Below are 11,939 nucleotides of genomic sequence, written 5' to 3' on the forward strand. Positions count from 1 at the left end.
CTATATTATAAAAATTATCGAATTATTAACTCATTTGCATCATGACTTTACTTAAGTTAGTGTGTTCAGACAGCGTCGTCCAACTGACAGTTGGCCCGTATTACGCGCAGCTGTATATCGGCAGTTTTATTATTTTCGTTAACTTCGACTTCTTGTGTATTTACAGTTACAACGCTCACGCTTGAAAAATTATGTACAATTGACATATGATATTGAGATTTCCATACAAAATCTCTATTTACAAAACTAACGTGTTGATCAACTTCGCTGTGATCATTTGACGAAATATGACGGATACGTCTCCGATCCTATATCCTATTTATCTTCGATCTATATATCCTATTTCTATACTTGAATTCGAATCGTCAAAATAATCAGAATTCATTCGGGCAACTAAATTTTATTTTAAAGTATAAAATTAGGTTATTTTTTAAATTTGGATTTAGATTGACATTACTTTCTCTTAACAGCAGTTAGAAAGATTTACATAATAATAACAAAAGTAAAATTTGTTAAGAACATAATGAAAATAGCTCAGATGCTCGCAAATTGACAGCAAGATGCGAACGGTGTCATACGAGGAATATTCCGGGACTAGTGATAAAAGAAAGTCGCGGCTCGCAGAATAATCCGTGCTCAGTGATAGGAGACGATCGTCATGCGCGGAATATTCTGCTTACGGATGCAAATGGATTAATACTTTAAAATACAATGCAGAACTTTATTAGGTATAAAAGCTTAATAGCAAGCATGTAGCTATGACGTGTATTGTAAACTCGGCATAAGCTTCAATACGATCTCACAGAATGACGACATCGTAGCGACGTCAATTGACTGTAGAGGGATTACACTGAAATTCAATTCCTTTAAACTTGCTGTAACTATTGTTTTTCTTTACACCCGCGACTATGAGTTGTGGATTCGTTACTTGTGGCCCAAACGAGGCTCTTGTAGTATCAGGTAATTATATCAACCGATTTCTACTGCAAATTATTCGGTTTCAGTACGTCTTATCCAGCCGACATGGGAGGAGCACTTTGTCAATTAATTGATTTGGAAAATTTAGTTCCTAATAAAGTAGAAAAATTAATTAAGTGGTATATAGATTCATTATTTTCCATTAATTTTGCCTGGTTAATTCTAAGTTATTTTACTATATGATTTAATTGTATATTTTTTCATTAAATGTATTTTATTTTATACTATAATATAATAATACCAATATAAAAAGAAGATCTTATAATACATTGAAATTTGTATTCATTAATTTATTTTTAAGGATGTTGCTACAGCAAGCCTCTACTAGTACCTGGTGGTCGAGTATTTGTTTGGCCTATTGTCCAACAAGTACAAAAGTAAGTTGTTACACTTATTGAATAACGAAATTAAAACTCAAAATTATATATAGTTGAATTTTGGTTTTTGTATTGTATATAAAGAAAAGATGTAATAAATATTTGATAACTGTTCTATTCTAATTGAAATTTGTATTTTTTAGAATTTCATTGAATACTATGACTTTACAAGTAGAAAGTCCAACTGTGTATACATGTCAAGGTGTACCAATATCTGTAACAGGAATTGCACAGGTATTAATCTCTAATATAATTGAAGTATTTATATATAAATGTCATAAATAAGTGACTATTTATTTACCAAATGTTTATGTGTTTGCTCAAAGGTCAAAATACAAGGCCAAAATGAGGAAATGTTATCCACAGCATGTGAACAGTTTCTTGGGAAAACTGAAGAAGAAATTCATAATATTGCACTTGTAACATTAGAAGGACATCAACGGGCCATAATGGGAAGCATGACTGTAGAGGTATAATACATACATTAAAATTTTTTAGTTAAGTTGTTAGATGAAAATAAACATTAATTCCATTTAATTTCTTTTCTTTCTGTGAAATAGGAAATATACAAGGACCGTAAAAAATTCAGCAAGGAGGTTTTTGAAGTAGCAAGCAGTGATCTAGTCAATATGGGCATTACTGTTGTGTCCTATACATTAAAAGATATTCGAGATGAAGAAGTAAGTTAATTTTTTCTTCCTACTAAACAGCATTTGATTCTTATTAACGAATTCAGGAACAACTTTTATGCAAAAATTACAAAACAATTGAATATTCTAAAATGTATAAAGTCTTTTTGATATGAAAAGTCCCCCTTTAAATGCAATTGTGCAATATATATAAGTAATTTCTTATTAATATGAGTTAATGTAGTCCAATTCTTGTACATTGTAAATTGAATACATTTTTGTTTTGCTACTTGCAGGGGGCAAAGGTACGTTCAAATTTTGTTTTATCACTACATAGAATGCTACTGCACTGCTGTTCAAAGAATATTAGTACAGATCATTAATATTCAAATAAGAGGGAATTAGAGCACATCTCAAGTGCTTGCTTCAATGGTAGCACATATATTCTATACACATTTGCAAATTTCCGTGTTTCAAATATGTGTGATATTCTTATTGTATGCTGCCTTTAATTCAGGTTGAATTCAAAGTAATTGCTAAAATGAATGTTATTACGTAAAATTCGTAATGAAAATACAATGTTATTAATCATATCATATTAAATGTTTATCGATCATTTATAGGGATATCTGAAAGCTCTTGGTATGGCAAGAACAGCCGAGGTGAAACGTGATGCAAGAATCGGTGAAGCAGAAGCTCGCAGAGATGCTCAAATTCGCGAAGCCATCGCTGAAGAACAAAGAATGGCTGCTCGTTTTCTTAATGATACCGAGATTGCTAAAGCGCAGCGTGATTTTGAATTAAAGAAAGCCGCATATGACGTTGAAGTGCAAACCAAAGTAGGGTTTCTTATCTTTGTTTTTCTTTTGTTCTTTCTTTTTATCTTTGTCATTGTTTCTATGAGTAGCACATTGATTTATATCTTAATTATAGAAAGCAGAAGCAGAGATGGCATTTGAATTGCAAGCTGCAAAAACTAAGCAAAGGATTATGGAAGAACAAATGCAAATAAAAGTGGTTGAACGTGGACAAGAAATTGCAGTACAAGAACAAGAAATGATGAGACGCGAACGAGAATTAGATGCAACTGTACGACGCCCAGCTGATGCAGAAAAATATAGGTAAGTTGAGTGACTTTAGAAAATTGATAAATAAGTGTTAATAAATATTATATATTCACAGATTAGAAAAAATGGCTGAAGCTAATAAACTGCGTTTAATAATGGAAGCTGAAGCCGAAGCAAAAGCCATCAAAATTCGTGGTGAAGCAGAAGCCTTTGCCATTGATGCAAAGGCTAAAGCAGAAGCAGAACAAATGGCAATGAAAGCAGCTGCATGGAATGAATACAAGAGTGCTGCTATGATAGACATGATGTTAGATACTCTTCCAAAGGTAATTGAAAAAGAACTTGTATCTTAATTTCAAAGATTTTTTTAACTGAGTAATGTAAACGCCTCTTACACTTTACATTTCATAGGTTGCTGCTGAAGTTGCAGCACCTTTGTCACAAGCCAAAAAGATAACGATGGTTTCTAGTGGAAGTGGAACTATTGGAGCAGAAAAGCTAACCGAAGAAGTGTTTAATATAGTGACGCGTGTACCGGATTTGGTTAAAAATTTAACAGGCGTGGATATTGCAAAGGTATGCCTAATCATGGAAAGTAATCGTATTTGAAATATACTGATAGAAGAAATTATAATTATAATTTTTTTTCAGTCTGTTCATGCGGCTTAATCGAATGATACAAGAGTTTTTAATACTTCCTGACCACATTCATACTCGTATTATTAAGTATTAAACGAGTCTTTGATATACACGTTTATTTTAATATGCTGTTGCATATTAGAGCCAAATTATAAGTTTTAACTTTAGTAACATTTCGTTGGATAAAACGTTCGGTACTTTCACTGCCAGTTAATTGAAGATAACAAATCACTTTCTATTAATATAAATTGTGAATGAATATTTTACAAGGAAATATATTAAAAATGGTATACATTTTTAAAAATAGATTATAAATTGTGAATATATTCGCACAACATCCGTATCTCATTACTTGAACGATATACAATAGAGAGCAATGAATGCCTAAGTTATACAGGCAGTGAATGTGTGTTTTATTTAATGGATATTGGAAACTCATAGTACAATTTTTATTTTTATTTGACGAAATAAGTTAAAGTTGTATCAAATTTCTATGTTTATTATTTCTAATTAGTCTTTTATGCACTTAGAAGAAAAAAGAAACAAATACAAATATATCTTTTTGAATCTCATATTGACCAAAGATGGTCCAGTTTTGTCCATACATATATAACTTTGCCACTATGTGCCAGAACATTCCTCTAAATATGCCATACATACCTTTCAGTAGTATTAATGTAATTAATGGGTATGAGCATTTTAGAACTGGAAGTGCTAATATTTAACACTTGTTCAATGTGGTTTGATGTTAAGTAACTATATCTAGTCCCTGAAATTTAAATGTCTTTACCTAATGTTTAGTTATACTTCTTATTTTCCTTTAAAGATGCATTAATATATTTTGCGCCAATTTTAGTTAGAATTTACTGTGATCTAAAACTCTTTGTATCAAGAAGAATGATAGTCATATATAGTTCTTGAAACGTGTTTGAGAGCTTTGATGACAAAATTTGTATGACCAATTTAACGCCTTAAATTAATGAAAAGAAGATTCAATTTTATGTAAAGCGATTAAACGTTAAAACCAAATTTCCTGTGTATTAATTTGCCCATCCCATTGCTATAAGTCAAAAACAAAAACAAAAAACAATAGAAGTTACAAACTAAACCATTATAAAAAAGCTCATGACATATGTGAGTTAATATTTATTTATAATAGTTTCAATGTAATGAAGATATGTTTTATGTCGAAATAAACTTATAAAATCATTTGATCTATGAAATTGTGTTAACATTATGATCCCTAATTTGAACCGATTTTATCTTTGTAAACTGAAATTTATCTCTAAAGACACGTCTTAAAAAATTTGTAATATGGATGCATACAAGTCATTTATAATAGATTTTTTAGCTGGTGGGATATCTGCAGCTGTATCAAAAACTGCAGTAGCACCATTAGAAAGGGTAAAATTATTACTCCAAGTTCAACATACTTCAAAGCAAATAAGACCAGAAGATCGGTACAAAGGTATGTTTCTCAATACAAAATAAAATAATATTTTTATGGTTTACCATGATTTTCATTTTATTAGGAATGATGGATGCATTTATACGTATACCGAAAGAAACTGGATTTCTTAGTTTTTGGAGAGGAAATTTAGCTAATGTAATTCGATATTTCCCAACTCAAGCTTTAAATTTTGCATTTAAAGACAAATTCAAAGCTATATTCTTAGAAGGTGTTCCAAAAGATGCATTTTGGAGACAGTTTGCTGGAAATTTGGCTTCTGGTGGAGCTGCTGGAGCAACATCTCTTTTATTTGTGTATCCACTTGATTTTGCTCGTACAAGGTAATACATTTACTTTTATGTAGCTCTAGATAATGTAATAATGATGTACTTTTGCAGATTGGCTGCAGATATTGGACAAGGAGATAAAAGGGAATTCAAAGGTCTGGGTGATTGTATAGTAAAAATTTTCAAGACAGATGGCCTTATTGGTTTATATCGAGGGTTTAATGTAAGCGTTCAAGGAATTATTATTTATAGAGCTACTTATTTCGGACTTTATGATACCACAAAAAGCATGCTTCCTGATCCAAAAAATACTCCCCTACATATTACCTTTTTAATTGCGCAAGTAAGTCATTTTTTATTACTTTAAGATATTTTCAAACTTTCAGATGTAATATTTACAGGTAGTAACAACAGTGGCTGGAGTTATGTCATACCCTTTTGATACAGTTAGAAGACGTATGATGATGCAATCAGGACGTAGTAAAAGAGAAATCATGTATAAAAATACATTAGATTGTTGGATCAAAACAGCCAAGGCAGAAGGTGTTGGTGCTTTTTTTAAAGGTTCACTGTCAAATATTCTCAGAGGTACTGGCGGAGCATTAGTTTTAACATTGTATGATACACTCAAAAACATTTTTGAAGATGTATTACGTGATAAAGACTCGTCTGCAGTGTCCAAATAATGTTAAATAATTTCATATTCAAATTTTGAATGATTGTGAATTGATCTAAACAAGCAAAATTGTATTGATTTTCTACAAATTGAGTATTACTCATGCTATGGAAAGTAATGTTCCATATACTAAAATTATTTATGTAACAATTCATGAATATCAGGCTGTAAAATAGTTCAATTTATTTTTAAATAAATATTTCATAAAAATATATATACACTTACCAATAGAAATAACACACTTTAATACTTTACTGTTTGATACATTACTCAAAGAATATAGAAATCACCAGTTATTTGATGTAATATCAATATAGCATCCATAATCAGATTTGTTAGCATTTACAAATAGCTCAATTGTTTACTTTTATCATTTCATATAAGGAATTAAACATATTTATATGTAAGATAATCTGAAAAAATTATACATACAAAATTGTAAATGCCATCAAATAAATGTCACAGCCCTTGTATTGTTATTTATTATATTTAATTTCTTCTATAAACAGAATTGTACACTTTAATTAAGCATAGTATGCCGATCGTAAATGTTACGTCTCTGCTCACGAACTTGACGTTTCCATTTATCTTGTTGATGACCAACACGATTTAAAACATTACCTCTTTCGCCCATGGCATGAAATGTTCCAGGAGCAGTTGAGGAATCATCCTATTAAAACAAAAATGGTTTAAATAATCATAACATATCAAACGGAACATCTGATATTTTAGACTTTAATGTATAGAATAAACCATATTAACTTACATCTTCATTATTGTGTTCATGATAGCCAATATTTGTTGAAGCTTTATGAATTCTTTTATTTAACAATGGATCCAGGCAAATCAAAAATAACATATAAATTACTAACAGAGATATAACCCAAATAACAAGTATCACTACTATCTGAAAAGACAAATTACTTTATAAACTTTCTACTAAATGAGAAATAGTAAAAAGACTTACTTTGATAATGGTAGTATTCCTGTTTTCATATTTACAATCACATCGTGAACAAAAAATTTCTTCTTTACCTTTCAACTGATCTCCCACTTTTGACAATACAACATTTTCACATTTACTGCAGATTAAAATTTACATGAAGTTACATACAAATGACATTGATAACTTATGCATGTTACAAATATGGGATTAAGCTTCTTAATTAAGTATTAGGAATTTCAATTACCATTCAGACGGTGGAACATTTATAATATATGTTTTTCGTTCTGACGACGATTGTGTTGTATTTATAACGGATGGAAGACTAGGACAAATGCATTTGCACCGTTTATCATCATACTGCGCCTGTAATTCGTTTATAGGGATTATGTATTATGACAATTAGATTTTGCTATTTTCTATGTTAATGACTTAACCTCAGATCCTGACAAACATATTAATACAATCGTAGTTACACCAAAAATGTGCTTCAACATTATATTTTTAAAATTTCTGTCTGATACGTGTTCTTTTTTATTATTTCGATATATTTAATTTAGAAGCACGAATGTCAAACAAAACAATTAATGCACTTCCATATTGTGTGAACATAGATGTAAACCGTCAAACGACACGAATGTAACTGGAGAATACTTACATAGGTAGCATATATATATACATATACATGTATATGTAAGTAGTAAAGTAAGTATTAAGTACATATGTACACACAATCGATGAGTCGCATCACATTTCGATATGAAACGATATGACACACAATTTTATTTCAATTAATATTTTTTACATAGGGGCGTTCTGCCGCTGGCGCCAACTCCCCAGAACTCACCAGCACCACGGCATGGCAGGCACAAGCAGACGCTTGAACGGTGCCAAGAATAAACGCTTTTTCACAAAAGCACTGCGTCTATCAACGACGTCCTTTGTTCTTCCTTCTTCTGCCTCGAAACTTGATATTCGCAATAGATGCTTTTCCTTTTGTTATGAATAACAATATGTGCCGTAATTTCTTTTCACATTATAAATTATTCTTTTGTACAAGACTAACTACTATAATACTCGCGTACTATTTGCGAACTTCTGTTATTAATCTTATTGGCATTATTAATGAACTCGTTATAACAACACTATCTATTTGTGCGGCGTGAAGCTTTGTCCGGTATTCCTCTTAGTACGCGGGAATCATCGTGATTCCTACACATATTGTAGTATGTATAAAACGATAGACTGAAGATTAAAGTAAATTTTTTAATACATAAGATGATTTAATATATACTTTTAATATTACATTAATCAAATATTAAACAAAGTAAAAATTTGTCTTAAAATAATTTAATAATTGTTAAATTCAGTAATGATAAATCATTTTGTTCAAATTTGATATATATACTTCATTTTACATGATTTATTACATTCTGGCTAAAATAAATCAACATTCTTAAATATAATACAATTAGCTTACATTGATGTTTCATTCATATACTCTGCTGTTTCATAATATCCGCATTGATTTTTTTTTTATCTTAATGTTTACAGATAAGAACAATCTCTATAGTATGTTCGCAATTTGCACACTATATGATGATTTTACCAATACATTCACTCCTTACCGATTCATACAATTCACGCGAGATTCAGTTTTCAAAATGCAGACTGGCATCGTTCAAAATGAATCTCTATATTCACATATTATAATCCATAAAATAATGTGAAATTATTGATCACAACTATATCATGAATAGACCTATATACGTATATACGTATATATTTATATATTTTTCTTTTTTATATATATATTTATGCATTAATATTACACATTGAGTAATGAAACGTACAAATGGACTGGGCAGCCTTAGACTTGCCGTTGCACATCTTATTCGTAAAATAGATCTTGCACCATTTATTATCACAATTATAAGAATGTTATTAGTACAATATAGTGCGATGCAAGTTCTTTCCATTACGTTTACTTCCATTGATTGATAGTACTACTCTTTCCTCATATTCGTAAAGCGACTTTAATTAAATCAGGAGATTTTTCAGAAAATACACCAAGTATGGTACCTTGCAGTTAAGATGCAGTGCAGCTGTCTTTTACTGTCATTTTGTACCATCAAATACTTTAAGAGCTTTGCCAAGCAATGATTCCGATTAGTATAGACAGCACGACTGCTCCAATAAGAACGAGTATGCATTTTTTCTTGCGCAGTTTATTTTTATACATAGTTGCTTGTCTTACATGTGAAGAAGCTTCATGGACAGATACTTCTGTTCTTTCAACAGAAGCCTCTATAGAATCAATGACTTCTCTTTGATCATATACTAAAGCACCAAGATCTTTGAAAATTTGATTGATGTCACTAATATTATTCTGCAAAATAAATAAATCATTATAATATCGACTCAGAAAATTCATAACATCATTAAAGTAAAGAAATGTACCTCCAACTGTCTTATACTTGCTTCTTGTTCTTCCAACATTCGCAAGTTTTGTTCCTCTTTTAACTGCTGTTGCTGTATTTGCTTCTGAGTTCTGCTATCTTGTAACTCTATTAATGTCTCTTGTTTCTTTTCTCCAAATGGAGTAATACCTGCACTTGCTTTTGCTTTTCTAACCATTTCCTTCTCTTTAGAGGCTGCAAGCCTTTGCACTGCCTAAAAGATTTAATTTATACATACTTATTCCCCGCGATTGATCTTTGTGAGTCGTTCGAAGTTTATTGAATTTTGCGCGCGATATGCCGACTAATATAAAACGATTCGAAAGAACACTCCATGTTGGAGACTAAAAATCATGTATTTCAACAAACAATTATAACTGCTAACTAACTAAAGTGAATAACTATGGATGACAATGAAGACTAACTAACGAAAGATTGTGACTATAAGTATGAGTTTCTATGAGTGATGAATAAATGACAATTAACTTATTTCTAAAGGCGACCAAACTGCAGTCACCCCCTTCCAATGCATCTGTAATGTGACCTGTCCTTCAAGCGAGGGTGAAGGAGTTGGTGACCATTACATAGTGGCTTGGCAACAGGGTCATAGCACTGTGAAGTACCAAGAACCGTTATGCTCGGTAACGAGCATCTAAATCCTAGAAGACCCTTTGGGATATAATTGTATGATACTTTGCTATTTATTATGAAAACTATCATGAAAATGAACAATGACCGATTTCTAACAAACAAATTTTCACGAATGGAGTGTGCCACTGCCACATGTGGTATGTGGCTACAGGCCACCTTCCTAAGGAAATTTGCTGAATAAAACAAATTAAAAATACATGATGCTTCGCTATATCATAATGTTCCTCCATTGTGTTTCCTAAAAATGTAAATGAACATACACAGTAAAATAACAGAGTAAACATACTTGGAAAGAATTTAATGCACTTGTAAATTCATCTTGCAAACGTTCCCTTTGCATTTTACGCTGTCTCTGTTCACCAGGACTGGTAGATCCTGAATTATTAGCCAATATAGCCAAGTCTCTAAGATGCACACTAGTATCTTTTGCCAGCTGTTGCGTATAATGTTGTATTTGATGCCTAAAAAATACATTATATAAAATATGTATTCATAGAATGCAATTGATTAACACTTCTTGATAACAACTTACAATTGATTCCGTAACTCTTGAGAATCTGTAGAGCTACCCAATTGATTAACCATCTTTTGCATGGAAGATACTGTCGAACAGAAATCAAAATGGGTACTGAATATATCTTTCAACAAATAAAGTTCATATATTTACCATTTTGAGATATCTTCAAAATTGACGTTCCAATTGTCTGTGATAATCTGCCAAAGTCTTGTTCCCTTGCGGGTCCACCATTGTGGTATGACGAAAAGCCAATATCCATGTTGACTTTTATGTTACTTAAACAAGATTAGAAATATATTAAAATACGATTGAACAGTACTTGTAGAAAACACTGTAGGTGCCAAAATTGAATAATTTTAATTTTGAATACTGTAGTATAGAATTCAAGTGTAATTTTCCTTTCTAAATAGTTACTAATAATGCTAGAGGATGATGTCATAGTGCCACCGCTATAGAAGAAAATATGTGTCAATAAACATTAATTAATTGTTTTTTGGCTTTTGTTCATGCCATCTATGTAAATGAATGGAACATTGAGTTTTCTTTACAATTAAGAGGTGGCACATACAGGGTTTTCTATGGATATACTTTTCTCTTTCATGAATTTGGATTACATTAATGCATAACTTATTTTTCTCTCCTGAAAAACATGTTTCTTGGCACTTACAATGTTTTCTACAAGCACTCTTCAATTATTCTTTATGTGTGATAGTAACCTCCTTCTTAGAGGTTATACCCTCATTGATTAACGCATTAAGATAATCATTCGCAATAAAAAATCACTTTCGTAATTTACTCTAGAGGCATACAGGATTCGATTTGAAGGTAATATCCTTCGGGATAAAAAAAATTACGATTACTTATTCTCCTGTTCAGTTTCTCGGCGCGTGAATCAGAGAACTCCAGGTTTTGTAGAAAATCACAGACGACACGATGACAGTTCAAACGTCAAAAATGGCAAAGAATTGTTATCTGTCTATCTTATTCCACTGTTGTCAACAAAATGACAAGCAAGTATGATCTGTTTTTAAGATGACTCATACAGGTACCATCGAAAAATTAACGATTTCTCTAGTGAAAAGACTTCACACGCATCGATCTTTTTGTTGTTGCTCGAAATAAACCAAGTTCACTATGCGAAGCTCTAAAACTTCGAGTAAATCGATAAACCCTAAGCCAAGTCTGAATGAATATAGTCGTCAGTGTCACCATCTGTCAAGGTGTACACGTAGTCCTGCACACGAATTGTATCGAGATAAATAAACG

At 31.3% G+C, this 11,939-nt stretch overlaps 4 protein-coding genes across 6 annotated transcripts; 2 read left to right on the plus strand and 2 right to left on the minus strand.

The window, feature by feature from the left end:
• The first annotated feature begins 569 nt into the window (after nucleotides 1–569).
• On the plus strand, nucleotides 570–4,719 carry LOC126913839 (flotillin-1). Its single transcript, XM_050717090.1, has 10 exons — nucleotides 570–960; nucleotides 1,280–1,355; nucleotides 1,499–1,589; nucleotides 1,682–1,825; nucleotides 1,916–2,035; nucleotides 2,608–2,823; nucleotides 2,918–3,105; nucleotides 3,167–3,377; nucleotides 3,463–3,627; nucleotides 3,703–4,719. Exons 1-10 carry the CDS (start codon nucleotides 909–911, stop codon nucleotides 3,718–3,720), a joined length of 1,281 nt encoding a protein of 426 aa, XP_050573047.1. The 5' UTR covers nucleotides 570–908; the 3' UTR covers nucleotides 3,721–4,719.
• Nucleotides 4,720–4,859: 140 nt separating this feature from the next.
• On the plus strand, nucleotides 4,860–6,263 carry LOC126913981 (ADP,ATP carrier protein-like). The gene is made up of 4 exons (XM_050717293.1): nucleotides 4,860–5,158; nucleotides 5,223–5,481; nucleotides 5,539–5,770; nucleotides 5,829–6,263. The coding sequence occupies exons 1-4, from the start codon at nucleotides 5,005–5,007 to the stop codon at nucleotides 6,111–6,113; spliced, it is 930 nt and encodes a 309-aa protein (XP_050573250.1). The 5' UTR covers nucleotides 4,860–5,004; the 3' UTR covers nucleotides 6,114–6,263.
• Nucleotides 6,264–6,331: 68 nt separating this feature from the next.
• Nucleotides 6,332–7,687, minus strand: LOC126913952 (uncharacterized protein CG1161). Its single transcript, XM_050717264.1, has 5 exons — nucleotides 7,484–7,687; nucleotides 7,294–7,412; nucleotides 7,071–7,185; nucleotides 6,870–7,010; nucleotides 6,332–6,773 (listed from the first exon to the last, which is right to left on the minus strand). Exons 1-5 carry the CDS (start codon nucleotides 7,541–7,543, stop codon nucleotides 6,624–6,626), a joined length of 585 nt encoding a protein of 194 aa, XP_050573221.1. The 5' UTR covers nucleotides 7,544–7,687; the 3' UTR covers nucleotides 6,332–6,623.
• A 742-nt stretch (nucleotides 7,688–8,429) lies between these two features.
• LOC126913905 (syntaxin-7) lies at nucleotides 8,430–11,917 on the minus strand. Of its 3 annotated transcripts, none has more exons than XM_050717209.1 (6): nucleotides 11,528–11,917; nucleotides 10,824–10,948; nucleotides 10,689–10,758; nucleotides 10,443–10,617; nucleotides 9,507–9,719; nucleotides 8,430–9,435 (listed from the first exon to the last, which is right to left on the minus strand). In XM_050717209.1, exons 2-6 carry the CDS (start codon nucleotides 10,930–10,932, stop codon nucleotides 9,187–9,189), a joined length of 816 nt encoding a protein of 271 aa, XP_050573166.1. In that variant the 5' UTR covers nucleotides 10,933–10,948; nucleotides 11,528–11,917; the 3' UTR covers nucleotides 8,430–9,186. The 3 variants fall into 3 exon arrangements, with proteins under 3 accessions (XP_050573166.1, XP_050573155.1, XP_050573146.1); XM_050717198.1 differs by having other exon boundaries at nucleotides 11,341–11,917; XM_050717189.1 differs by having other exon boundaries at nucleotides 11,534–11,904.
• Between the last annotated feature and the right edge of the window lie 22 nt (nucleotides 11,918–11,939).

Source organism: Bombus affinis, chromosome 1, assembly GCF_024516045.1.
Source record: "Bombus affinis isolate iyBomAffi1 chromosome 1, iyBomAffi1.2, whole genome shotgun sequence".
Taxonomy (NCBI): Eukaryota; Metazoa; Arthropoda; class Insecta; order Hymenoptera; family Apidae; genus Bombus; species Bombus affinis.

Excerpts from the sequence above, each read along its gene's own strand:
- LOC126913839 (XM_050717090.1), top strand. The coding sequence starts at position 909 with ATGAGTTGTGGATTCGTTACTTGTGGCCCAAACGAGGCTCTTGTAGTA. Across the intron at positions 961-1,279 it reads CGAGGCTCTTGTAGTATCAG|GATGTTGCTACAGCAAGCCT; the intron begins GTAATTATATCA and ends TTTATTTTTAAG. Across the intron at positions 2,824-2,917 it reads ACGTTGAAGTGCAAACCAAA|AAAGCAGAAGCAGAGATGGC; the intron begins GTAGGGTTTCTT and ends TCTTAATTATAG.
- LOC126913981 (XM_050717293.1), top strand. The coding sequence starts at position 5,005 with ATGGATGCATACAAGTCATTTATAATAGATTTTTTAGCTGGTGGGATA. Across the intron at positions 5,159-5,222 it reads ACCAGAAGATCGGTACAAAG|GAATGATGGATGCATTTATA; the intron begins GTATGTTTCTCA and ends TCATTTTATTAG. Across the intron at positions 5,482-5,538 it reads CTTGATTTTGCTCGTACAAG|ATTGGCTGCAGATATTGGAC; the intron begins GTAATACATTTA and ends GTACTTTTGCAG.
- LOC126913952 (XM_050717264.1), bottom strand. The coding sequence starts at position 7,543 with ATGTTGAAGCACATTTTTGGTGTAACTACGATTGTATTAATATGTTTG. Across the intron at positions 7,186-7,293 it reads AATGTTCCACCGTCTGAATG|TAAATGTGAAAATGTTGTAT; the intron begins GTAATTGAAATT and ends TTTAATCTGCAG. Across the intron at positions 7,011-7,070 it reads GGAATACTACCATTATCAAA|ATAGTAGTGATACTTGTTAT; the intron begins GTAAGTCTTTTT and ends TTGTCTTTTCAG.
- LOC126913905 (XM_050717209.1), bottom strand. The coding sequence starts at position 10,932 with ATGGATATTGGCTTTTCGTCATACCACAATGGTGGACCCGCAAGGGAA. Across the intron at positions 10,759-10,823 it reads TTTGAAGATATCTCAAAATG|TATCTTCCATGCAAAAGATG; the intron begins GTAAATATATGA and ends TCTGTTCGACAG. Across the intron at positions 9,720-10,442 it reads GTGCATTAAATTCTTTCCAA|GCAGTGCAAAGGCTTGCAGC; the intron begins GTATGTTTACTC and ends TAAATCTTTTAG.